Source organism: Rhynchophorus ferrugineus, unplaced genomic scaffold (genome assembly GCF_030347505.1).
Source record: "Rhynchophorus ferrugineus isolate W39M unplaced genomic scaffold, kcgeb_rfMv2 rfM6, whole genome shotgun sequence".
NCBI classification, from domain to species: Eukaryota; Metazoa; Arthropoda; class Insecta; order Coleoptera; family Curculionidae; genus Rhynchophorus; species Rhynchophorus ferrugineus.
The window spans coordinates 6,527,953-6,554,610 of record NW_027472585.1 but is presented as its reverse complement, the minus strand read 5'-3'; the positions used below and the strand labels follow the sequence as shown (position 1 = coordinate 6,554,610).

The window sequence follows — 26,658 nt, the reverse complement described above, 5'->3', positions numbered from 1 at the left end:
AAGTTTTGTAAATAAACGAATAGGTGATGGTTTGGCGTAGTCTGTTTGACTCTGGTTTTCTCATTAATCTTGTATTGGTATCAGTATTTCAGCTCTTGTCAAACTAATATGTCTAAGAAAAAGGTTTGAAATTGTTCTCAGTCTCCGTAAACTAATGTAAGTTAGGAACTGGTTAAGGTGGTACCACCAGGAGGCACACAATGTTCCAGATAATAAACCTAATAGAAGGTTTTAGCGAGATTTAGAAGGCATTTAATATTTCATGAAGATTTATACTATGTTTGAAGATAAAGCAAATAGTATATGGAATATATATATATATATATATATATATATATATATATATATATATATATATATATATATATATATATAAATAGATATGTGAAATATATATGAAAGATTGAAGAATGTCTAAATATCGGTATATTTTTTTCCTATGAAGATTTATACGTAGTTTTCTAATATTTTACGTAGTTATTCTAATAGACAGTTACCTTTGTCTTTGAACGACTTTAGATACGTGCCTTATACCTTGTTTGATATCTAGCCAAGTTTATTTCAAAGTAATTTAATGATTTATGATATATTACTCATGCAAATGATACAGCCAAAATTATTTTTGCTATGACTTATGGACGTTAAAATATACATATTTGTGCTATATTAAATTCGAAAAGAGTAGTTCGGTTTTGAAATATATATTTTATTAATAAGGGCTAAAAAGAAGAAAATCTTATAATAATCTTCTTAATCAACACGAGTTGATAAAAAATAAACTTCAAAAAGAGACCTTAAATTGAAGCAAAGGTAATGCTTTAAACAAAACAAACTTAATCATGTTACTTATAATTAATTTACAAAATAAGTGATAAAAGAGAAGCGCCAAAATCATCCGATTTAAAAAATTGTCCAACTTTTCACAACTTTCTTCTCATTATTCCTGTTTATTATACTCCATTACAGATCTTCCTGATTTTGCGAAAGCTGAATAGTACCGTCCGCGAATCTTAGATCATCAAGATTGCACTTTCTGTTGTTTACACAGTTTTACTTTCTTCTATTCAAATTTACGAAATTCATTTTTAAGGCAGGCCGCCATTAGAACTATTAGATGTGATAATAGTCCACGCTGAACTCGCATGGCCGAACTCTTAATATAAACAACAAATTATGGGGTATTCCAATAAGGGCGGGTCCAAACAAAGGTTAGTCTGACTAAAATCTACTCATAGTCTCTCACGTTGCCAGTTCTTGTAGATAATATATATATATATATATATATATATATATATATATATATATATATATATATATATGTTTCATTACGGTTAATTTTACCATAACAATGTGACAACGCAATTTTATGAAAAAAATTTTATTATTTTTTTATCTACAGATAGTGTTCGTCATAGATTGCTAAATACATATTAAAAAACTTAACAATTTCGGTAAAAGGTGCAATATAGATTAAATACGTATTTTTTAATTTAATGAAGATTTATTATACTGTATAACATGAGTAAATTTACTATTAACACACATAATATACTGCTATTTCACTTGATGGTAACAATAAATGCTTATTTTTGTTGTCAATATATATATATATATATATATATATATATATATATATATATAAAGGGTTTATCTGGACTGGACCTACTGTTTTACGGGTTCCGAACCACGGTACTCGGAGTTAAGCCTACCGACTGGCGTGTGACCAACTTAGAAATCATCCCAGAAGACATCCGGTCTTACCCAGCCTGGTTACTGGCGTGACTGGAATCATTTTCCTTGTCGGATTTTACACTCTTACCTAGGACAATCACAAACATTAATTTACTACCATGACCCAGCAGTCAACAATAGGTGGCGCCAACCAAGCCGCCTCAATTGCATATACATTTTCTATATATAAACTTATACCAAAAAAGCATGGATCAATACGGGGTACTCGATAAACCCGTTTTGACTAATTCTGAATTTCCAGACGTTAAAATATGCGTCCTAGTTTGGTGGCTAGATCGTTAATAAACACGCAAGCTTCTGTTGTTCATATGAACGAATATGAAAAATGATGCAGGAGAATTAAATCGTTAAAAAATTAATAATAAACCTTAAAAAAACGATTTCTATAAAAAAATGTATTTACTCTCAAAATAGGCTACAGTTTTTGCAACCATTTCTTTGTTTGAATCAAACTTCTTGGAGCAATTTCGCCAAATCCAGCAGTATTTTTCTGTATTAAAAGCTGGTGATATCCAGAAATTAAATGGGTTTGTCAATAGTGTATATATGTATCGAACTGGAGACTTTTCAGTGATTTGTGTACTCAAAAATAAAAAAAAACAATTTCGTGAACTGAACAATGAAATTTGTAGTTCATTATGTCAGTTATGAATTGTATTAGTTGTATCTTACGGCAAGGAAATAAATATGCAATCTACATATTTCTTCCGTTTTACAACGTAAATAAAATATTGCCCAAAGAATGTATTACTTCGTGTGTTGGTTATTGCAAAGCTATTCACAATATTTTTATTTAAAAAATGCTCAATGGATGCTGCCTTCGCTCGCAATGGCACAAAAACATATCATTTTAAAAAGGGCAAGAGACTCAAAAGTGGTGTGCTCAAAATACATCTCTAAAACCAGTGAATTGATTCAACATCTAGTTTATTGATTTAGAGATTTAGTTCCCTCTGAGTTCGATTTCAGATATATCTCGTACGTATTAAAAAATCTGTTGTGTAAAAAACAATATTCATGGAAGAACAATGTCACTACTAATAATATAATATCCGTGTTATAAACTGGATGAATCTTAGGAATAAATCATGAAATATATAGTGAAAACAAAGGAATTTTATTTCAAGTAAATTTTATTATTTTATTTAACAACTTAGTATATTATTAAAATAAAAAAAAGGAATATTGAAGGGAAAAAAGAAAGATTTAGGAGAAAATTAATCTCAATACGGTGACCAATAACAAAAGATTACCGGTACGCTAGGCTTCATGTTCGTTTTTACTGCAGCATATAGGAAACGGCCGAACAATAACATCGGCCATTAATGGACTAATTTGGTTCTAACTTTTACTTAAAGAATCACACAATGCCCAATTAGTATTCGTCATCGTATACTTGACTTGGACGTGTTTCAATGTCAATGCCGATGACATATTGACCCTGCGTCGACCTACAATACATGTCAATGTACGCTCTAGCCATTTAAATCGAATTGATTTCAAATATCATACTTATATTCATTTTGAATAAATAAAACGACTATCCTGCTTTTAAATATAGATTGTTAAAACTGGAATCCTCGGGCTAATTTAGCGTCAGCTCTGTCATTTAACATTTTCATTTGTTTTTCTGGGAAGATTATTGTAAGAAATGTTTCTGAATCTGCTGAAATTCTGCAAAATGACGAGTCTACTTCAAATACCATACTCTCATAACCATTTTGAATAAATAAAACCACTATCCTGATTTGATATCGATTGTAGAAATTGAAACTCTTTGGCTAATTTAACGTCAACGTTGTCATTTAATATTTTCATTTGTTTTTCTAGATTTTTTATCTAAATTAAGCATAAGTAATGACTGAAATGAATGAATGAATTTAATTCATAAGTCATTTTACATAATTTTATTAATTGTTCATAGCAACAAAATGACATTAAATACCAGACAAACTCAAATGTCTTTTGTTTTCAACGCCATCTCTCAAGAACATTACAAATTATTAACCTACATTACCTAGTTTTAAGATCTATAAATAATAAGATTTCATAATTCATCAGAGTAAAGATTATTGTAACATACTTTACTGAAATTATTAATTTGTTTTAATCCAGCAGGATCAATCACCTATAAAATAACGAGTCTACCAATAAAAAGAACTTTCATACGTAATATCAGAGAGCTTGTATAATTTGATAATCTTCATATCAGTCCGTATGTAGTGATGAGTCATCCATTTACACAGATGCATTAGATTTGCTAATGTGGATTACATTATTTTTGGTTCTGATCTGGTATGTAGGTTAACGGTTGAAACTTTATGGTTTTTTTAATATTATACTATATAAATATTTATAAAATGAATTTCAGTGAGACGTAGACTTTAACACCAAAAATTTTTCATGTTAAAACCATTTAATTGATTGATTTATTATGCTGATTGTTTGGCTTTATGTATCATTAATATATTTATCAATTTGTGTAAATATTGCTATGATAAGAAAATGTGCAGTTCTAAAAAACGATTTTTTAATTATTGCGAACCTATCGTTATAGGTGAATCTTTGTTACAGGAAAATGGTTAGTATTAATGCATTCAAAAACTTATTTATATTTATATTATTTAAAGATGCCACTGTTCAGTCGAATTTGTTTTGTGATTTTAGTTTTTTAAAGTTTAATTTCATGTATATATCGATGAATTCCTACCATCTAACAATTTTATTTAATGCTATTTTAAGTCTGTTGATTACACCATTGACTTTGTTATAATATGTGTATCCTCATAACCATGAATGCAATGCAACTGCACACCGTAGGCCCAGAGGCGTTGTAAAATTTATTTAAGTAGTAAGAAGATGTTGTATAAAGACAGCTCAAGGTGCCATCCAAGCAGTAACCGGATTTGTTCAGCTTTATAGCAAAAATTTTGTTTAAACATGAATGGTTTGATAGTTGATATTGATAGTGTTTCAGAAACTTAGGTTACATTGAACTTATGTTTTTTATTGTTTCAGATCACTAAGGGATTGTAACCTCTGATGTCATATACGTAGATCAAAGCATGGACCGCCATAGCGGCGCTGGGCCCCCGCAGCATATGCGGGGGCGACCAGTCTCTGGCAAGGATGTGGCCAACGCTAATGAGTACTTCGAACCTTTCCTGAATGCGACTACCATGAAAAACATCTTGGGATATCACAGGTAGTTACTTTCATGTAGAAATTAATATACTTATTGCTGAAATATTTAACCCTAAACTAAAATTATTAATCATAAGTGAGCAAAGATAAAATATGAAAAATTATCAAAATATAACTACTTAAGCTACTGTCATGAAGAATACACCTAGAAATTATACAAGTTCGTGTGGTTTGGTTCACTTCAATCTTCTGATTGCCTGCATATTAAATAATATAAATATAAATACTGTTATCAAATATAATTTTTTTTAACATTATAGTACAATATTAGCATATATTAGAAGGATTTAAAACCACAATTTATTATGCAGTTATAATATTCTATAGATTAGGATTCTGCTTCATTATGTTTACATTGAGCTATTTTCAGCACCTAACAGGTCAATTGAAAAGTTCCCGGCCTACCATAATAAAACACATTTTTTTGGCAAAATTAGTTTTTTTTATTCAACATAATTCCCTTCAAGGGTGATACACTGATTGTAGCGACCCTCCAACTTTTCGATACTATTTTAGTAGTACGATTTGTCCTTTGCTTCAAAATAGGCTTCAGTTTCGGTGATCACCTCTTCATTCGACGAAAATTTCTTCCCAGCGAACATTCTTTTGAGATCTGAGAACAGGAAATAGTCGCTGGCGGCCAGATCTAGAGAATACGGTGTATGAAGAAGCAATTCGAAACCCAATTCATTGATTTTTGACACGGTGCATTGTCTTGGTAAAGCAGCACTTGTGGTTTGGTTCACTTCAATCTTCTGATTGCCTGCATATTGTCCAGTAGCTATATGGATCCACGTTTCTGTAATTTAGCAACTTTATTTCATGTTTAAGGCGAAATCTTGAATTAATTCGTATATGCATTTTAGTTTGAAGTGAAGTATATGCATTTAATTTTGAAGTCATTGTGTAGCTCTTCGACATGTACTTAGCGATAAGCATTGATAATTGACCATAGAAATTTGTTTTGGCTGTATTGGATTACTAATTGGTTTGATGATTTTTAGTGCAAGCCAATATTTGCACCCTATGGGTCCAAATTGGTTTTATGATTAGTACAGTTGCTTCATTTGAGTCTAATCTGCTCTGTATTTTCTCTAAAATGATGTTTTCAATGTAACTTATCATCGAAATTGATGCCGAGGTATTTTGCTGATTCTGCTTGAGGAATCGGGCATATGTCAAGTTATATAATTATGTTTTTATCATTTTGCCGCAACACAAAATAACATGGACAAATTGGGAGCTATTAAGCTGTATTTTCTAGTCTCTAGTCCATTTGTAGGTCTTGTTGATTGCTACTTGTACTTTTTCTACAACCTTAGGCAGATATATACCTTTTACTATGATAACTGTATCGTCGACAAATGTTTCAAGTACTGTTTTTTTGTTGGGATATCAGCAGTGTAGAGCAGATGAAGTAGTTGTCTCAAGAGATTGGGGAACTCCTGTAAAATTTTTGATCAAAATAAAACTATATCGCTTCGAATAAATTTAATAATTTCAATCAGAATGTGTCTACTCATTGTTATTGAGTAATCAACATTTCTATTAGCTACTAGTGTATTCTGATACATGTCTACGAGCCTCCTCATATAACATAATAATAAAGAAGTGTAAACATTTAAACAACTTAACGACTAAAGCAAGTAATTTCCACCCAATAATTACATAATGTTAGATTTATTTCCGTTCGAAATTTCTGATTCATATCGAAAATATCTTTGCGTGTATTTTAATTGCTGTTTCTCTTTGGCGGAATGCGCCAGTTCTCAACGTAATAATAGATCATTTTTCCTATTATCTTTCACGGCGCATACATAAATTCTTATCTAATTGCAAATGATGGAGCACTTACGTGAAAATTTCTTAAGAATTACGGAATTACTTTTCGCTAGAAAATATTTTTCTTTATACATTTTTCGTATATTATTAGAAACGTAAAATAACTGACTAAAGGTGCAAGTAATCAATATTTGTTGTTTATGATTTTCTTAATAATTGGTTCAAGTTGATGAATCTAAAATAGAAGTCCCCTTGCCCTTAAGTCCCCTTAAATACACAAATTGAAATAATAAGTCTTCCTTAATTTTACTATATGCTTTTAAAAATTATATTCTTTTAAGTTCTGTCTGTCTTCGACATTCTCAACCAAAGTAATAATAAGCAACGATTTATCAAAATTTATCAAAACAAGCAAAGCGTTAAAACAACATTTGTCTTATAGTTTCATAACTGGTATATTTTCTTATATGTCAATTTTCTTTGTATTATAGATCATATGGAAATGCTAAAGACAAACAAAACAACCACTTTTTAGATGATTTATTGACTATCTTTAATTAGATGAAATAAGAGGATTATCTTATTACAGGTCGATGTGTGAATTTCTTCATTTAAAGCCAAACGTGTTTCCACACTTTTACCCGAAACTAAAATCCAATTTAAACTCATGGAGGGCAAAAGCAGTATGGAAGAAGTTCGACTTGAGGGCATCGCATAAATGTTACAACAAAGGCAAGGCTTGTGCCGGTACCAAGGTGTTGGTTATTGGAGCAGGCCCTTGCGGTCTGAGAACGGCCATCGAAGCACAACTTTTAGGTGCCAAAGTGGTTAGTATTCCCTGATATTCCACCCGTGTAGTTCATCGGTCTGCACCCTGGTCTTTATGTTTTAGGTAATAGTAGAAAAACGCGATCGACTCTCTAGAAATAATGTGCTCCACTTGTGGCCGTTTGTCATCGAAGATCTTCGAATGTTAGGAGCCAAAAAATTCTTCGGTAAATTCTGCGCCGGTGCCATCGACCACATCAGCATCCGTCAGCTCCAGTGCATATTATTAAAGGTAGCTTTGTTACTTGGTGTGGAAGTTCACACAGAAGTTAGTTTTGTCAATTTGGTGGAACCTAGTGCTGATCAGAGTAAGTTTCAATTAACATTAACTTTAGTTTAAATATCTTGAATCCAAATAGATAATTTAGAGATATCTTATTCAATCCTAGGACATTATATAGCAGTTTTGTAACTTTTTAATCAAAAGACCATTTTATTAAAAACTATTAAGAATGTCTTTACTATACAATATTTGAACTTCCTCGAAATCTTACAAATGTTCTGGGATATATTGGTTCTACACAATATAATAACCAATATATTCATTTTATTCTTAATAAAATTAATTTTTACATTATGTTTGTTATTTCTTTCTTAATATTTTATATTTGATGTTATATTTGATGATTTGAAAATAAAAAAAAAACGTTTCAAGTATAGTAATTATATTACCTACTCTTGATTTATCAAAAATACTGTATTAATGTATATATGTAATCCAGAAACTGGATGGAGAGCAGAAGTGAAACCAGAAGATCATCCGGTTGCTCAATATGAATTCGACGTCATCATCGGCGCAGACGGTAAACGAAATACTTTACAAGGGTTCAAGCGGAAAGAGTTTCGGGGAAAACTGGCCATCGGTAAATGACTTGTTGTCTTAATTCAACGCGATTTATATAATTCATTTTCAGCCATCACTGCAAATTTTATCAATAAAAAAACGGAAGCTGAGGCGCGGGTTGAAGAAATTAGTGGTGTAGCATTCATCTTTAACCAGAAGTTCTTCAAAGATCTTCAAGATGCTACTCGGATTGATTTAGAAAATATTGTATATTATAAAGATGATACTCACTACTTTGTAATGACTGCCAAAAAGGCCAGTCTTTTAGAGAAGGAAGTCATAAAGCAGGTAGATGCTCACTAATCATTTTAGAACTATATTACTGGCCACAATATAACACTGGAATGCATGCATGTGATTGATCTAACAGTTCATTTGGATGCAAAAATGTTACACAGATATTCTTGTTATACATTCTTAATTTGTAACCATTAAAAAATATGTATCATATAACGGAATATAACAAAGTTTTATTCATAAAATAATAACGAGAGTGTGTGACGAGCAGTTTGAAGCTGTCTTAGATGAAAATGTTGATAGATGAAGGTGTTGATACTTTTTCTATAAATTTCCATAATTTACTCAAGTTAAAATATATCTAATTGCAGGATTTAGCCGATACTGAAAAGCTTCTTGCACCCGACAATGTTAATAGAGATAAACTATATGAATACGCTAGGGAAGCAGCGGAATTCAGCACCAATTATCAAATGACTGATTTGGAATTTGCTGTGAATCATTATGGTCAACCTGACGTTGCCATGTTCGACTTCACATCAATGTACGCGGCAGAATATGCCTCAAAGGTGGTCGAAAGAAACGGATCCAGACTTCTTATGATTCTTGTTGGTGATAGTTTACTGGAGGTAAAGTTTACTAGTAGATTTCTGAAAATCTCCATTTCATAGATTTTTATTTCTAGCCTTTTTGGCCAACTGGGTCGGGTTGTGCCAGAGGATTTTTGTCATCCTTAGATGCTGCTTGGGCTATCAGAAGTTGGAGCAGTGGTCAGTACACCCCTCTAGATGTATTGGCCGAGAGAGAATCCATATACCGACTTCTCGCTCAAACCACGCCAGACAATCTGAATAAAGACTGGAAAGCATACACATTGGATCCCTCTACCAGGTATAATCAATATAAGTGTGAAAAGGCGACATTTATTTAAAAAAATAACTTTAGGTATCCGAATTTGAACAAGACTGTTGTTGTACCACATCAGACAGAATGTCTGTATGATACCGACAATAAGGAGAGCGTTGAGAAGATGAAGAGAGCATCTCTGAACGCGAATATTAAACACGAACACGTATCTAAAAAGAGAAGAAGAGGTAATCAAGATACATCAGACATATTTATAAAAAAAATATATTTTTAATTTCTAAATGTATTTTCTTTTATTCATATAGATTTTCACTTCTACAGTTATTGAGTACTGTATCACTTATATTAAAAAAAATCAATCAATCAATTGTAATGTTTTAAGTCTGATTGGTTTGTATAATATTTTTTATAGGTGGCGTGGATAATGAGGTGTTGCTGAGTTGGTTGACAGAGCAGTTGCGTGACCACGAAGACGTCATCGTTACAGATATAGCTTCAGTGTTCCAAGGCGGGAGAGCCCTATGTGCAATAATTCATCACTACAGACCTGATCTCTTAGATTATAATGCAGTCAAAGACAACGAGCCGGGTAAATGCAATCAGTTGGCCATGGATATCTTGGAGAAGGACCTAGCTATTCCTCCGTTCATGACTGGAGAGGAAATAACTAGTACTCAAGATAATCTAGCGATGACAACTTACTTAACCCAAGTATACTATACATTTAGAGGCGAGATACCGCATATAAAACATCCAAAATTGGTAAGTACATTTGAAATAACTTAATTGATTTTGAATTGATTATTAAAAGCATATATTATGCCATAACAACATTTTAGAGGAACAAATCTTCTTCAGTTCCAAAGATTTCAAAAATTACTATTAACAAGTCATTAGCGAAAATTTGCAAACATTCCAGTCACATTAACTTGGAAGTCATCGATGCTAAAGGAAGACGAAAAAAGCTTAAACGCACCACTTTTAAATCTGAAAGTGACAGTGAAAACGTATTAGACCTAACCTATCCAGATGATAAATGCCTAGAAACGAAATTAAAATTCTCTAAATCGAAAACTATGATCATGATTGCCAATTTACAACAGAAGAAAAAGAAAAAAGCTAAAATAAAGAAGAGCAATTTATCGATTATCCCCGAAAACGAAGAAAAAGTCAATAATTTGTCTAAACGGGAAAGGAACTGCATCGATTCGACGTTATTATCAAGAAACCTTCAATGTGAAACTTTTTTCCAAGCCTCATTCACTTCTTCTATTCCAAACGATGTCTGTGGCGATGAATCATCAGATACGAAGAACAATCAGAGAAAGAAAACTAAAATGAGAACAATAAAAAGTACTCTGGGTTTGAAGTACTTCAATCCTCTGCAGGTGATTAGGGAACATTTAAAGATGAAAAAGAATCAACTGAAGTCGATCTTGAGTAAGCCGGTGTGTCAATCGACAAAAGAACTTGATAATATCCCTGAAAAAGCAGCCCCCGTGTGTCCAGTCAAAAATAAGTCAAGTATCGAGCATTTTAAAAAAAGTAACGGATCTATAAGAATTCAGCTATTGGAGAGATCCAGCAGACATAAGATTCGTTTGCAAAATGTAGAATTTAAGTCTTCAATGAACCTAGTGAAGATAAGCTCTAAGGCCTGCGCATCGAAACGTTTCGAGACAACCCATCATATTTTAGATGACAAAGAAAGTCTGCATGTAGAACAGATTTTTATGAACAACGATGTGCTTAGTACTTACAGTTCGAAAATGGACTCCGCCAGGCATGTTGAAAAAATCACGGCTCCACAAGAGAAGTTACCGGTATCTTTGACACCTACGGACCTGAAAATCATCAACGCTCTAGGTGCTAAACGGACTGCTATGTCAGTTTTGAAGGAAAAATGTCACCGGAGCGGTAACAAACTAAAAATCCCGGTAGGAAAAAAGCTTACGTGTGACATAGAGAAGAACGCGATGAGCATGGATCCGTATGACGATAACGACAGTATTTCGCCGCAGACGCTGTCCAGGGTCCGGAGCTGGATCAGTCAGAACGATTTTCGCGAAGATCAACCTAAAATCGATCCCGAATACGACATGGTCTGACTCGATGGTATTACCAGTGCACGTAGCTTAATTGTTTAACTTTTTCTTCATCATAGGAATTAACCTGCGATGTTATTACGGATATGACGTCGGTAACGCAAGCCCAAGCCCGAGCAAAAGGAGATTACGATGACGTCAGAGTTGAAACTCGAACGGACGTGATTAAATGTATCAGTCCCATGAACTCAGTAGAAAATTTTACACAACGAGTACGGAATCATAAAGAGAACAAACCCATGGGTCGGTCGGCAACTAAATTCACCCAGCACAATTCCAGACCGGCCTCGCTACCACCGGCATCTTTTCCCGTCATTGTCGAAGCCAGGGAATCAGGAGTACGTCCGTGCTTCGTTTTAATCCACCGGTTTATAATATTTCAAAATGTTTATAGTAGGTTTTTGTTGCAGGAACTTCCCGAAGCGACTAAACATAGTAGTTTCTCCATTAAATCAATTAAAGTTGCGCATCAGCAACAATCAACGAATAATTTACCCGTGTCCAGGCCATCCAGTAGACATAAGCGCCACGCAGATATGTCCATGCAAAAAGCTGGCAGCATGGAAAGGAAACAGAGAAAACGCCGTACTTTAGATCGTTTTGTTCCTAGTGTGGTAAGTAAAATCTCGCAGTATAAATATTTTAAACTAGTTTTGTCTAACATTGAAGGAATCGGTATCTTTTATAACAGAACCACTTAGAGAAAGATAATGAATATCAGTGAATTATCTATTAGAGTATATTCTTTTTCAGAATTAAATATCATATGTGGATTCTTATCAAAATACCCTAACTCATTGCCTCCTTCTAGATTTACTCTCGCTGGCTGGTACCATTATTGGAAACTGTTTTTATGGGTTTGGTATTATTTATCACAGACATTTACATCAATCCTGAAGAGTACTTCGAGCCCCCTATTTCGTATCTGGATTATTTCTGGTCATAAGTTTTAATTAGTCAAAATTAGCTATAATTACCGAAATAAATATTTACCAACCCAATGTACTTTTTTATTTTCTGAAAGACGTTTTTTGTGTTGTTGAAAGTTTGTTACATTCTTTTACATCTCATTTAAGTTACCCACTTACTAATCAACGAGTAAACAAATTTTCTGATAGCAATAAATTATGTTTAAACATCTTGCCCACTTAAAACATTTTAATCGTAATAATAGATCGTAACTATCGTGGAATTCATTTAATTAAATCAATTCGATTTGATTGTAGTCCAATAGCGGCCCTTCCACTTACACGGTCTTGATTTTATTTTTAATATTAATTATTTGTAAAAATTTTTTGATTGATTACGGTCAGAAGCAGATTTAAGTAAATATGGGTAATATTTTGATAATAATAACGGTCTTAAATAGTTGAAAGTTAAAAATACACTAAAGCGTCGTCGAATGTATCAGTTTTTAGAATTCTGGCGAGTTAATGAATACACCTTTGTAGAATTTAATTAGCTGACAAAATTACAGAATGAGTGCATTTCATTCTATACAATTCACATGTAATCTCGATGACTTCGGAATTGTCTTCGAGACAATTCCAAGGTTACGGGATCAAATCCTTTATGTGCAACATCTATGCGCCCAATCAAACCCAATCCCCTATTTTTATAACAAAATGTTACTGGTCTAGATAGTATTTAAGATAGTTGTAAGATGTACGAAATTTTTTTTCACTTCTACAATCAGTTCAGATATTCTGCAATATATTTAACAGATATAAGTTATACACAAACACAGAAATTAAGTATAATTTTAGCTAATATCCTATAAACATTTGATTTGACTCGCATCTGTGTGTATACATTTATAAGTAATAGCTTGTTAGTCATTTTATAATCATTGTTGTTATCAACATATACACATTTCATATGTTTACGTAATTTTCCGAATTAAATGGTCCAAATCGTCACGAACAGGTCAAAGAAGAGAATATAGCTAACGTGTCCTGAAAATAGAACATTTTTAAACTTAACGTCCATTGTTTCATGTTTAATATTGATTAATTTTCTGTAATGAGACTTTAATACCATTAATCAACATTAATTAACCTATGCTATATGTTATTATTAAATTTGATTTTTTCCAAAAGGAGGATCGACAAAAAGTTTTGGAAGAAATAGCTGCCAATCGCTTGGACAGGCACAATAAACGTAAACAGCATCGTCAAAGACAAACTGAACAGTTCATTAAAAGTATGCAAATGCTCCAAGCCAACGCGAAACCAGATAAGTCCGAACCGTTCGAAGATTACTCTATCTTCCTGTACAGGCAGACCGCTCCAAAGTTCGAAGATAGAGTCAAAGATTTGGAAAAACAATTTACATATGTCCCCGTAAGAGGCATTGCAGTGTGTCCCCGTATTTTTACTATCCTTTTAAACTTAACTTGTGTTGCTTTGATTTGGCACTAACCCCTTTTTATAGATATTGATGCAATCATGATGTTAAATGGTTTTTTTATAGTACTATGAAGTTGAATGATATTTCCTTTTTGTTTAATTTTGAAGCCAGCCTGTTTGAGACAATTTATTTTTAACACTCATTTTCTAGGACTATGAAACCAAAAGTGGACTGAAGCCATTAACAAATACGAACGCAGACGAAGACATCGCATCAAAAATAAAAAGTTTAGAAGATAAATGGAGCAATCCTCAACCAGCAGAAAAGAAACCAAAAGACCTCTTAAGAGCTATAGGAAAAATAGGTACATATAAATTTATACTTATATGAAAAATATGTATAAGGTTTTTCATTTTAGGTAGATCCATGTTGAAATTAAGTTGTATAAAGTGATAAAAAAAATTCTTATTTAAAAGGCCCGAATTTATATCATTTATATTTTCAATTTAAACATTATGTTTAATGCTTATTATTGACATAGTCTCCATCCAAAGTTCATGTCTTCTAAAAATTATTTTTGGGCCATATTGGGGTCCCATCTTATATCCATTTTAATAATGAAGTTTTATCATTTCGATGTGCTGCTCAATCTGACGTTACTTGCCATCGTAATTAAGGGATTAAATAATAAACAACAGATTGATGCAACACCAAAACAACATGTTTATAGTATAATTATGTTTATTGGTATTTTAGAAACATCTGACTGGAATATTAAACAAATTGAAAAGAAGATTTTGGAAAATAAACTAGGAAAACCCTCTTCAGTTATCGATAAAGAAAGGGTTCCTAGATGGAGTAAGGAAGAATTCAAGGCTAGGCAAACAAAAATGGAAAACAAACACTTAGATAGACAAGATAGTTCTGAAGGTAAAAATGAATTTGTGGTTTATTAATGATTATTCGGTATTTAAACATTTATTTTGCAGCTAAATTTGCGGATATTGATAAAAATATAAAGCAACTGGATCTGAAGCTCAAAGAAGGCAATATTAGAGAACTAGGTCAAAATAAGGTAGCTTCAATTACAGAAAAATTGGTTAGTAAAACACCTCAAGAACAGATAAAAACAGCTGAAAAGCCTGTGAGTATTACCGCCATATAAAAAAATATAATCGCCGTTTCGGCAATTTTTATTTTAGGCTCAACCGAAAACCGTGAATTTGCCTAGCGGTTCCGAATTTTGTCACTTCTGCGACAAAAAAGTCTATCTAATGGAAAGACTTTCCGCCGAAGGCAGATTTTTTCATAATGGATGCTTCAAGTATGTTTCAATAATTACTTTACGGGATTAAATTTATCAATATTTTTTACATTTCTAGATGTCAATATTGCCATACACAATTACGTTTGGGTTCATATATGTTTGATAAAGATGGTCAATATGGACATAGATTCTTCTGTAGCCAGCACTATGGAATGCCTGGCGAATTGCCCAAACCTACAAAAATTACGAGGAAAGCAAGTTTAAGAGGTGTTGCCCGAAAAGTTTCTTTTAATTTTTAATATTAATGTTTGCTTATGTTTTAGGGTCCAGAGATGTTAGTCGCAGTCCTTCTAAAAGACTTCCAGGAGTCGCTGGAGTTGACTTACTTGATAGAGGTAAATAAACAATATTAAATGAACCCTTTTAAATTGATCTTATGACTTGGAGAGTTAACAGGCTGAATACTGTTAGAATTTGAAACTCTGGAGTCTTGAATAAATATCACTATTTTTTTTGTAAAAGTGAATCTTTTCTAAATAATGGTGTTAAAATTATTATCTATCACCAATTTTTGTTTTTCACAGTTTTTTGAAACCATAAGCAGGTTTAAGCATTTTGTAATTATGTTGATTTGTTTTTCGAATGAGCTTGTTAATTCGCAAATAGTGCAGAATACATGTTAAAGACTATAAAAAAGTTTTCTACACTTTGAAATACACCCATACAATGTTTATAATGCCAATGTTGGCAATGTTGATAATAGACTTAATAATATTAGACTTAACTAATTACTGGACTCATTTGTTATCATGACTTCTTAAAATTTGTTGTGCTAATTTTAAACTTGTTTTAATATTCCAGTACAAACTCCAGAGCGCATTGAATTTTCAAACTTGTCTGCTGAGAATATTTCATCAGATCAAGAAGAGCCATTGAGTCAAATGGACGAGGATGAATGGACTGATAAAAACTTCGGCGCCTCTTGCAATGAGTTAGATGAGAGCGATGACGATTCATCATCGAGTTTCAGGTAAAAAATATTGAAATAAACTAATCATAGTTTATTATTCATATACAATATAGAAAAAGCATAGCATACTATTGAAAAAGCAGAGAACGAAAATTAGGAAAGTTCATATTTTAAATATATTGTCTTGATCTCTTGAATGACGCATCCAATGTTGCTATTTAAGCATATTTTAAGATTAATTTTTCATTTGCTTAAACACAAATAAAGAAATTGTATGATCTGACTCTGGTTCTGCACTTAATGAACAACCGTTGATGCTTGCACTTATTGGGCATACATTAAAAATTATCGTAAACCAATATACAAATAATGTCGAAAGAAGCCGAATCTCCGGACCACGATGATTTTTAATGTATTCTCACTTATTGTTTCTTTCAACGCTTCACTAGTTATTCTGTTTGAGGAGTGTTTAAGAATAGATAGATGGATGGTGGTATTTATTTATCAACATTTTGATAAATAGATACACTTCAGCAATTATTTTTGATTTATTTCTAACACTTTAAAATCTGAACTTTGCCTTTTGGAATTAGGTATTAGTTATAAATAACGATTATTCTAGTTCCGATAGTGATGACGAGGATGTCTTTGATGACGCATTAGAACAGCCAGCTACCAAAGAAGGGACATTAAAATTGGCTGAGAGATGGAAAAAATGCTACAGGAAAGGCATGCATTCAGATTCAGATGGTTATAGTAGCTCTGACCATAGCAGTTACTATGAAAACAGCAGTGACGGTGAGATAATATTATTCGGCCCTTTGGGGATGGTGAATATTCTGTTAAATTGTTTCAGATTCGGATTCAGAAACGGCAACTGAGGGAGAAGAAGAGATCAGGGCCAGAGAGCTAAGAAAGCAGGAGGTGCGAGTTGAACCTCCAGTGGTCCAAACTGACACTGGCACGGACACTGAGGTGAAGAAAAATCTCGATTTTTTACCCCCTGATATTTTACCCGATCACCCCAGTTCATTTGCACCTTTAGAAAAATCTCCTAGTAATTACTCGCTCAGTTCAGAAGCTTTTAAGAGCGCGGAAAGCGACCTCGATTATAACATGAACAAGACCAGTATCCCCGACCCGAACGTGGTTGTCGGGAAACTGACCATTTCAAAACCTCCCCTGGATACCAAAAATACAAACGGTTTGGCGAGAAGTGCGACTGCCGGTAACTTAATTGACCCAAAACCGAAAAGGAATTTTGTCCTGCCCCCCAAGTCGCAACGGAAGTCAGTTGGTGAACTGGAACCAAAATTTAAATTAGACGAGCCTTTGTTAGTAATAAGACGTACGCCTAGCAAAGTAGCAATGCCTAAAGAGATCAAACCTAAAGTCGCGCTTAACACGAAAGGTTTAGATACGACGAAATATTTCGGGCTACCCAAACCTCCTCAGAGACCAAAGTTACAACGTGCCGATACCAGCACCCAGAATCAGCCCAAATCGATTTTGGTCAAGCAATCCAGTCTTCCAGAGACAGCAAATGAAATTACAGAGGCCACAAATTTTAATTTTGATTTGCATGATTCAGATTTAGATGCCGTCGACAATTACATTGAAGATTTACTTGCAAAAAAAGAGGAATTAGATAAACCTGTTGATACAAGTAAATATATGGCACAGCAAGAAGACAGTAGTGAATCTAATAGTAACAAAGGAGAATTATCTAATAGTATTGAGGATTTGCTCGATGCTCTAGAGAAAATGACAGATGCACCACACAGGGAGGCTCATAAAGAGTCTGAAGAAAAAATCGAAGACCTTCTCAATTGGATGGAGGAACTCAATCATCAGACTCCAGAAAGGAAAGTGTACAGATCTGTTAGTGATGTTAAATATAAAAATCTCGAACGTTTGCTAAAAGGGGCCCAAAAAAATGAAGGAGTAGTCAGTAAACTACCAAAGAATAATTTGTCATTTTTCGAAAGCATTCTAAAAGGAAAGGAAATTCCGAAAGACTGCGGTAGCGACGATAATATGGGCGAACCCAAACCAAGCAAACTATGCCGATCGAAAACAGAAGTTTATTTCAACAGGATGCAAAAAACAAGATCGTCCGTAGACCTCGATGCTGTCAAAAAAGTAAATATCAAGTCGGTATTAAAAAAATTCGAATCGTTCGACCAAGAGGACGAGCCCAAACCGAAACCAGAACGACCAATCGTTAAAAGGCTATCACTGGGGAGTTTTCAAGATATCGGCGAAACATCGGCTAAATTTAAAAAGCCTCCAATAGTAATAAAGCCAAAATCAATCGGTAGCACTATTCAAAAGTTCGAGAACGAACCAAAAGAATTCAAGAAAGTACAATATAAAAATCGCGACGAACCTCAAAAATTACTCCCCACAAAATCGGACGAACAATCGGTCGAAGATACTATTAAAGACTTGGAAGAGTTTGTAGATAAAGCTATGGAAGGAATTGAAGTATCGAGCAAGAATACAAACGACGTAGATGAAAATAAAAACGATTGGTGTGCTAATATAACGGTGTCGACGAAGGTTAGTCCTGAATTTTTGAAAATGCAAGAAGTTGCTGTAAGTAATGCTAAGGAAGCAGAAGAAAAATCCGATGACTTGCACATGCTACAAGAATTGAAGGATTTCAATGATGCAATGTCCGTTTTAGTCAGTAACAACACTAACAAGACTACACCCGAACCTCATGATTTCTCCAAGGCTGTCGAATCAACTGACACTTCCGGAACAGAAGATGTTGTAGAGCCAATCGTTACTAAAGTCCCTGACCCTGAAATACCCGAAGTGATTGTGAACGATGGTAACAAACTATCTACTATAAATATAAATGATTTATATGCCACTGTAAATAAAACTCTCACTGCACCAACGCAACCACCACCACTTGCTCCTCAACGAAATCACCGCAAACATTCACATGGGGAGCTTCCCGGGGCTCCGTTACCCCCACCGAGAGCTGCGAGGCAAAAGTCCGTCGATCTCAAACCCACACCCATCGAAAATATTCCCCCTGTGGCTCCTCAGAGGCGACGCTCCGGTACAGTTTCACCCATGCCCCGACGAAAGAATTCCGCCGATTCCTGCGAATTGACACCGCTGAACGCCAATGGACGCAGTACCTCGACGGGAACCCTGGAAGTAAAGCCCGAGGTGGTAAGAGCGTTCGAGGCTCCTAGACCACAGACGGTGACCATAAGGTCGCAAAGCAGCGAGAACGTATCGAAGTTCCCGCCGAAGTACGGGCGCAAAGATAAAGACAAAGACTGTTGCATCCAATAAGACTCGCCTCTGTTTCGTTACTAGCCTGGCTGTATTTTTTTATCGTGCGGGTGGAAATATCCACCTACACGCCGATACGGAATGAAAATATTTGTCGCTTTCCTTTTAAATGGACTGTGGTCGTTTTTGCTTAGATTTAAGAGACTTTTGAAGTTGTTTCTAATTTTTCGTTGCCCTGGCGAAAAAATGTTGTAGCGTTTTGCGATGTTTGGCTCTCCCTCTCCTTCACCCTCGGTCAACAGTCACGTGTTAGAGCAATGGTCTCAAGGTAACTATGAGAGTGGGGTGACTCGTTTCTGTTTTCCATGTGTTTAATCATTGCTCTTAATCCATTGCTCACGTGAGTGTTGTTTTAACAGATTATTTTTTACTATCTATCCCCCCCAACTAAAACCGTCTGTACAGCTATAGCGGTGCCGTCTTTTTTTGCCCCACAAACGAATACTTGTACTAGGGACGGGCTAAAATCGATTCAACACTGGTCTTTAATGTTGATTACATGTTGTAACATAATAACTCATCCCTAGTATGCATTAGATCTTAACTTATACCAAAAAGAAACGACAGCATGACAACTTATGGTTAAAGGTTTGTAAATTAAATTAAAGGAGAACAATATCATGTAAATAATGAATATATAACAAGTTTTGATATTTTTTATATTATTGTGTTAATCTGGAATTTATTGGGATTTTTGTTTAATTTGACGATGAAATAATTAAGTTATGGGTATATTGCCAGAAAATATATTATTAATTTTATATGTTATCAAATATTTAAACTGCTCTACCAAAATTGTAGATAACGTTTTGCGATTTGGTGTAATTGTGAATATTTGAAACCCCGCTGGTGCTAAGCACTTGTTACTTTTTTGTTATCTATATATTATATATTGCTTAATATTTGTACAGCTGAGTTTTTGGTGCTCTAATATCACTAACTACGAGTTTGCGCTGCTTTGCAAACCGTCTTTGAAACACTTGCTTTTTTACTAGATTTGCAGCTAACGATTGTTTATGTTTATTTCAGATGGTCTCGGACGAGTCCAGCTCGGAAACGTCAAGCGAGATCCAGAATTCGGCAACTGAAATATCGACAGACTCGGAATTCGCTCACGACGAACCTACGCCGACTCGCGAGCTACCCGCCATCGCCCTTAACGATGTGCACGTGACTAAAACGAGAGGAAGCGGCGCGGTCGTCGATCCGCCTCGTCGTATCCAGGTGACCAGTGGTTTTCTCCAGGGACCCGTTGGCACCGCACCGCACCACGCACAATTTCTTCTCAAGCCAGCACCTTACGCTCTGAACCGCACGCAGAGCACTGGCGGTATTGCGACTAAAGTTTCCCTTGAGCTGAAAAGGCGTTATCTATTGGGGGAAGGTGAAGCTAATAGTATTCAAAAGAGCGGTAGTGCGTCCGCGCTCGACTCGAAGTTTAAGAGTTTTCAAAGCACTATATCTGACTGTCAGCGTATGCTTAAACCGGCAGTAGAACCCAGCGCCAGTATGCAATTATTCTGTTCTAAATTAGATGAACGGCTATCACCATCGGGCCCTCCACCATCTCTACCTCCGCCTGATATTACTATAACTACCATAACCGAACAATCTTCACTGAGTGGTGATGGCGCGAAACAGCCAAATAACTCTAATGAACGAATTGATACCGTTCCGATGGGAGATGAACAAGAACAGAGTACGGAATCTTCTTCCAGCTCGGAAGAAGCGGCAACAACGCCAAATTTCCGTTTTGAGTCAATCCCCAGAGTGGAAGTGCATGCAGCTAAAGACAGCGACGCGGAAGAGATGGCTTTAGATTCTCTTTGCGGACCAAGCCCTGCTCCTGATCAGATCAAGAGTGTCGGTAGTGAGAAAAAGGAGCTGAATCAGCCGAAACCATTACCTAATTTGGAACACATTCTCCCAGATATACATAAGGTATTACACGTGAGGATTAAAAGTGACAAAGAGGAATCGCCAGAAGATAACAAGAGCATAAAGACAGTTAGCGGTAAAAGCTCCCCGGATGGAACCGCCGCTCTTACTGAGACCGAATTGTCTGACTGGGCGAGAGACGAGAACGTTTCGGATAGCATAGAGCTAGATATTAGTCAGGGATCAGATAAAAAGAAATTAATCAATCTAGCTAAACTGAGTGAATTCGAGGAAGCCGTAAATGAATATATTTGTCCCAAAGATACTACAGATGCGAATAAAAAGAGCATACTGGCGAATGATAATGACCTGGATAGTATAGAATATATGGATACAGGTACTGAAACTAGTAGCGAAGATGGAATTGGTAATAGCCAGGACGGATATGTTTTGTTCAAAAATGAAGATGACTTAGTCGATGATAGTCTTAATCCTCAAGTAAATGAAATTCTAGAAGCTAGAAATATCTATCTAATTTCGACAGAAAAGGAGCAACAACATCACCAAGCGGATCTTAAGAAATCGTCCGACCTAGATTCCAACGTCGAGGCACAGAACAAACAGAAACCCACAACAACCGAACATGAGGAAGATAGTTTGGTCGTTGTTGATACGGGCACAACTACAGAAGAAAATACTTGTAGTGATTCTACAGTTAAAAACATCACAGAAATCACTAAAGACATGAAAGAGGAGAAAAGCAGACCGTCACTGAAAATCGAGCAATTCCAGAAACAACGATTGGAAGACAAATTGGCTAAAGTCAAAGCCGAGCAGGCGTTGATTAAAGATCAGATGCAGCAATCGAACCAGAAGGAGAACATAGAACACAACATTCAGTTCGAAGAACATTGCCAACGTCTACAGTCCAAGGTCGAGTTTGGTAACGCAAAAGATTCCATCGATATCCGAAAATCTAGGCGGAAAAGCAAAAGCGATTCTCCTCACAAACCAGATCTGATACGCGAAGAAAAGGAACGTCCCAGTCCACCCAAAGATATCACCCTGAATTTGAACCCAGTGATCAGGCCGGATATTTTGTACAAAAAGGAGAACATTAAAAAAGAAAGGGATGTTAATCAGAAATTGATACAGGAAATGGTTATGAATAAGATGAAGGCCGAAAATAAGAGTTTAGAGCGGAGACGGAGAAGCAGAGGGAATTTGGGCAGTTTGAGCCCTTGTCGTCCGTATCCCATACAAAAATCCAGTACCACCGACGTGGTTTCGCAAACGAACTTAAGTAACGTGAGCAAAAATGATTCTATAGCATCCAGTACTTACGCCACTCCGGATCTTTTATCTAACTCAATGGCTTTAAAACACTCTCAAAGCACTGATACTGTCCCAGGCATCAACAGTTCGAATGAAAATTATGAAACGCCAATGGCCTCAACTCCGCCCAAACAAAATATATCGAAACCTTTGAGTGTATTTTCGGAAACGCGTCGAAAGAATGAAACTCCTCTGACAACGACGGATAATTATAGCATGCCCGATATAAGGAAACAGCTATTCCTCGACGAATTCAAGACACCTAAAGCTCCTCCTCGATATAATAGGCCATCCATTATACGTACTGCCGAGAAAATGAAGGAGGACGCCAGAGCCAGGGTTAGATTATTATCGAACGAAGATTTAGGTTTAAGTCCGGAGGATAAACTAAATAAATTGCGTGAGAGGGTCGGTAAAAAATCGAATAGAGCCAGCGACGATCTTGATATACACGTTCAGGAAAGTATAGAGTCTCTGGTGCTCAACACGGAACGGAGAAACTCGTTGCTGTATCCAAACGATACGTTGACTAAGAAACGGAACAATTCGTTCAGGAGATCGATGAGCGGCGACTCGGCAATGCCGACTAAGGATCTGTCTGTATCAGAATGCAGACCCAAATCCATATCGGGAATACCGAAAAATCTCAGTCTTTCCAAATCTAATAACATAGAGACTGATACAAAGAAAGCTTGCAAATCGGACCCCAATCTTCTAGATACTCATGGCACGAAAAAGAAGAGTAAGGATAGGGAACGTAGGAAAAGTATTACCAAGCTGATAGCGGGCATTTTCGCAAAGAAAACCCCAAGCGCCAACAGCACGACCACGAAGGGACTGTTTGCCAAGTTGTCTCCGAAATCGAAGACCACATCTAAGGTGGGTCTGCTGAGAAATAGCTTTTTTGTCGATAGATTTAACTTTTCTTAACTGTTCAATTTTATTTTCAGTCTTTATCTTATTTGGATTTGTGCAAACACGTAAGAAAATCATTGTCCGTTGGCTAAGTGGTCATTCGTTATGTTTTAACTTATTTAGTTGCACTAGTATGCACTCTGCATTTCGGATTTTTTATATTTGTTATTGTGTGGGTGTCTCTGATCTAATTTGAGTACTAATTATGTGATTTAAAATTGTCAAGTATTTTAACCAAGCATGCTATAGAAGAAATTATTGCACTATCATATCTTGACGATTTTGTTAAATTAAGAGAACAACATCCAAAAATTCAATCGTGTAAGATTAGGGTGGTTTCATGCGTAATAAAATAAATATTTCATTTAAATAACAAAAGATACTTGATGACTTGTATTGTCATCATTGACGCATATCTGTTTATACTACCTTCCAACTAATACAAAAAAATGATTTCAGTTTATAATTAATATGTTTACATTTTGAGTTACAGAACATGCTTAATTCACCTTTCCCAATTTTGTGTCACCATATTTGAGTTATTAGTATCAAATTCAGTTAATTATAAATTGTTTTTACTGAACTAGTCTTACGTCTTTGTTGATATTAATGTTATGTTTTTTTTTTCATTTGAATATGTTTTTTGTTTGTGTATAACATTTGAGTAAAATAGTTTATGCATATCAGACTTTTCCCTCTAGGAGACCCCAATTGAAGAATCGACCAGACGAAAAAGTTTGTCGGAAAACAACATACAAAAACGAGATCCGTCACCTCCTCCTATACCCCCACTACCAGTAAATTATAGTGTCAAAGCTACAGGTAAATTATAATTACAGGATAATATTCTTTAAAAATGCGTATTTTATAGATGAGAGTAGCGATGGTGATAATGTTGATTGTAAACATGCTGAGCAAGGATCGTGCGACACTCTTGACCAATCAGTTAACCTAGAAACGTCGATATCTAGTATGACAAGCAGTAGGAGAAGTTTGAAAGCTCGAAAAATTTCAAGACAAGCTCAACTTAAAAGGTAAGTACTACAAGAAGTCTGCATAGCATGGTATCATTGCTCATAAATTAAATTAAACGTGTCTTCCTGGATACTAAAACACCTCATTACTAACTTTCCGCCATTCAGACATAGAATGGCACAAGAAATCCAACGCAAGTTGGAAGAAACTGAGGTAAAAACCAGAGAACTGGAACAACGTGGTGTTCATGTGGAGAAGAGCCTGAGAGGAGAAAACGGAAGCACTTCTAAAGACGAGAGCGAACTTTTACAGGTTAATTATTTCTTTAGTTTTCTGTAATGTAATGCTATAACGTCCACGTTTACATCCGAAGGAATGGTTTGATTTGATGCGGGATAAAACAGAACTAAGAAGATACGAGAAGGAATTGATGGTACGCGCGAAGGAATTGGAGCTTGAAGACCGACATGCCAGACTTCAAGCCGAGCTTAGGGAACGATTGGAAAATAGTAAATTATTGTCTGTATATTGTAATAATGCATTTTAATTGATTTACTTTTGTTTTTAGATGATAATAAAACAGAAGACGATGTTAAGTTGGAGAAGAACATCATCAAAGAAATGATGGATATAGTATCGGAAAGAGATTCACTAATTACAGTGTTAGAAGAAGACAGGCAGAGGTTTATATTAAAAATATACTAAATAGTGCTAATTATCATTAATTTCCATCATTACTACTAAAATTGTGTTTCGTCATCTTGCCGATATATTTTAAATGAATTATTGTTCATCTATTGTCGGATTTCAGGTATACCAATGAAGACAAAGACCTGGAGGAACAAATGCTTGCAAAGGGATTGAGACTGACTCCTATACAGAAGTCAACTGAAAAATAATATATAAAACATGTACTATATTAAATAGTTTCTATTTATTTAATATTTTTGATTAACTTGATATTTATAGCCAGGGTAATGCATCAAATTTGGAACTATTACATAGTTTTAAGCGATTTTTTCTTTTTAATTAATTTTGCGTTGAAACGCGTATACGATTATTTATTTTTAAATTAATAAGCAGACTGTTTTTTTAATAATTTTATTATAGCGACAAGAACAAATATGCAGCCTTAAGAGTTTCCTGTATATTTAACATATGCTTGCTAAACTTATTGTTATATTATCACTATTATTATTGTTTACTTATAAATATAACGATTTTGGATACACGTGTACATTTTTACGTGCCTATAGATTTACGTCCATAATCTTTGTATTACATTTATATGTGGAAAGCAAATATTAAAACTAGTCCTTTTTAAATTTATTTTTTTGTAAGGGTTTGTATACACACCCTCAATTAATAAGTTGTCGTTAGGTAATGGTTACGAAAGGGGATTTCGTAATCGTTAGTTAACCGAAGGTGATAAAATACCAGCCTTATGGCGTTGATTGTGATCGTGATTGTATTTTTCTCAACGTAAGGAATTGTATAGAATTGTACAAAAATATTGATTATTTTGTAAATGCATTCATGTGTTCTTTTTTTTTTGATTGTGTGAATAAAGCTTTTTTTACCAAAAATTTTAGTTTTATTTTGATCGTCCCGGTAAGTAGAGTAATGTTTAAATTGAAAATAAAGACTTCCAAAGAAAGTTTCAACAAATAGTAGTGGAATAAGTATGGAGCTCAAAGCCTCTCTCAAACTAAAATCACAGAGCCACTGGTACTGGTAGTGGTTTATGTGACAACTGATACATAAAAAATAGAACTGGAATATTGATATTGTTTGAATGTCGATTGGATATCTAAAATTTTAGTAGAATTAGCAAGACGGGGGTGTTTTCAAGCAGCTTGTTTCAATAATAATAAATAATGTTTTATTTGTAAAAGTGTTTACTATAAGAGAAATTGAAAATATTGTTTTGCCGTATTTTTAAACTTTAGTCTCAAATCACAAAAATATATGAGCAATAATTGTCGATCCAAATATTTATTTTACCTCTCAATTTCTTTTTGGCCTTTTCCGA

At 34.6% G+C, this 26,658-nt stretch overlaps 1 protein-coding gene across 5 annotated transcripts in view; it reads left to right on the top strand.

Moving 5' to 3' along the window:
- The window catches only part of Mical (Molecule interacting with CasL), a 78,824-nt gene extending 52,612 nt beyond the window's left edge, over positions 1 to 26,212 (top strand). The window contains exons 3-32 of one of the 5 annotated variants that reach the window (XM_076407824.1): positions 4,771 to 4,957; positions 7,328 to 7,565; positions 7,631 to 7,874; positions 8,289 to 8,429; positions 8,481 to 8,698; positions 9,019 to 9,276; positions 9,333 to 9,538; positions 9,593 to 9,741; positions 9,927 to 10,276; positions 10,354 to 11,616; positions 11,679 to 11,957; positions 12,030 to 12,233; positions 13,719 to 13,961; positions 14,179 to 14,332; positions 14,725 to 14,898; positions 14,958 to 15,112; positions 15,171 to 15,292; positions 15,351 to 15,502; positions 15,559 to 15,630; positions 16,097 to 16,265; positions 16,828 to 17,003; positions 17,062 to 17,180; positions 20,553 to 23,615; positions 23,687 to 23,716; positions 24,353 to 24,473; positions 24,523 to 24,685; positions 24,794 to 24,938; positions 25,000 to 25,135; positions 25,195 to 25,309; positions 25,438 to 26,212. In XM_076407824.1, coding sequence (XP_076263939.1) covers positions 4,818 to 4,957; positions 7,328 to 7,565; positions 7,631 to 7,874; positions 8,289 to 8,429; positions 8,481 to 8,698; positions 9,019 to 9,276; positions 9,333 to 9,538; positions 9,593 to 9,741; positions 9,927 to 10,276; positions 10,354 to 11,616; positions 11,679 to 11,957; positions 12,030 to 12,233; positions 13,719 to 13,961; positions 14,179 to 14,332; positions 14,725 to 14,898; positions 14,958 to 15,112; positions 15,171 to 15,292; positions 15,351 to 15,502; positions 15,559 to 15,630; positions 16,097 to 16,265; positions 16,828 to 17,003; positions 17,062 to 17,180; positions 20,553 to 23,615; positions 23,687 to 23,716; positions 24,353 to 24,473; positions 24,523 to 24,685; positions 24,794 to 24,938; positions 25,000 to 25,135; positions 25,195 to 25,309; positions 25,438 to 25,525 — 9,087 coding nt within the window. In that variant the 5' untranslated portion in view covers positions 4,771 to 4,817 and the 3' untranslated portion in view covers positions 25,526 to 26,212. Of the gene's footprint in view, positions 1 to 4,770; positions 4,958 to 7,327; positions 7,566 to 7,630; positions 7,875 to 8,288; positions 8,430 to 8,480; positions 8,699 to 9,018; positions 9,277 to 9,332; positions 9,539 to 9,592; positions 9,742 to 9,926; positions 10,277 to 10,353; positions 11,617 to 11,678; positions 11,958 to 12,029; positions 12,234 to 13,718; positions 13,962 to 14,178; positions 14,333 to 14,724; positions 14,899 to 14,957; positions 15,113 to 15,170; positions 15,293 to 15,350; positions 15,503 to 15,558; positions 15,631 to 16,096; positions 16,266 to 16,827; positions 17,004 to 17,061; positions 19,792 to 20,552; positions 23,616 to 23,686; positions 23,717 to 24,352; positions 24,474 to 24,522; positions 24,686 to 24,793; positions 24,939 to 24,999; positions 25,136 to 25,194; positions 25,310 to 25,437 lie in introns of those variants that run through there. The other 4 variants (XM_076407826.1, XM_076407827.1, XM_076407828.1 and 1 more) reach the window with 4 other exon arrangements.
- Positions 26,213 to 26,658: the final 446 nt, after the last annotated feature.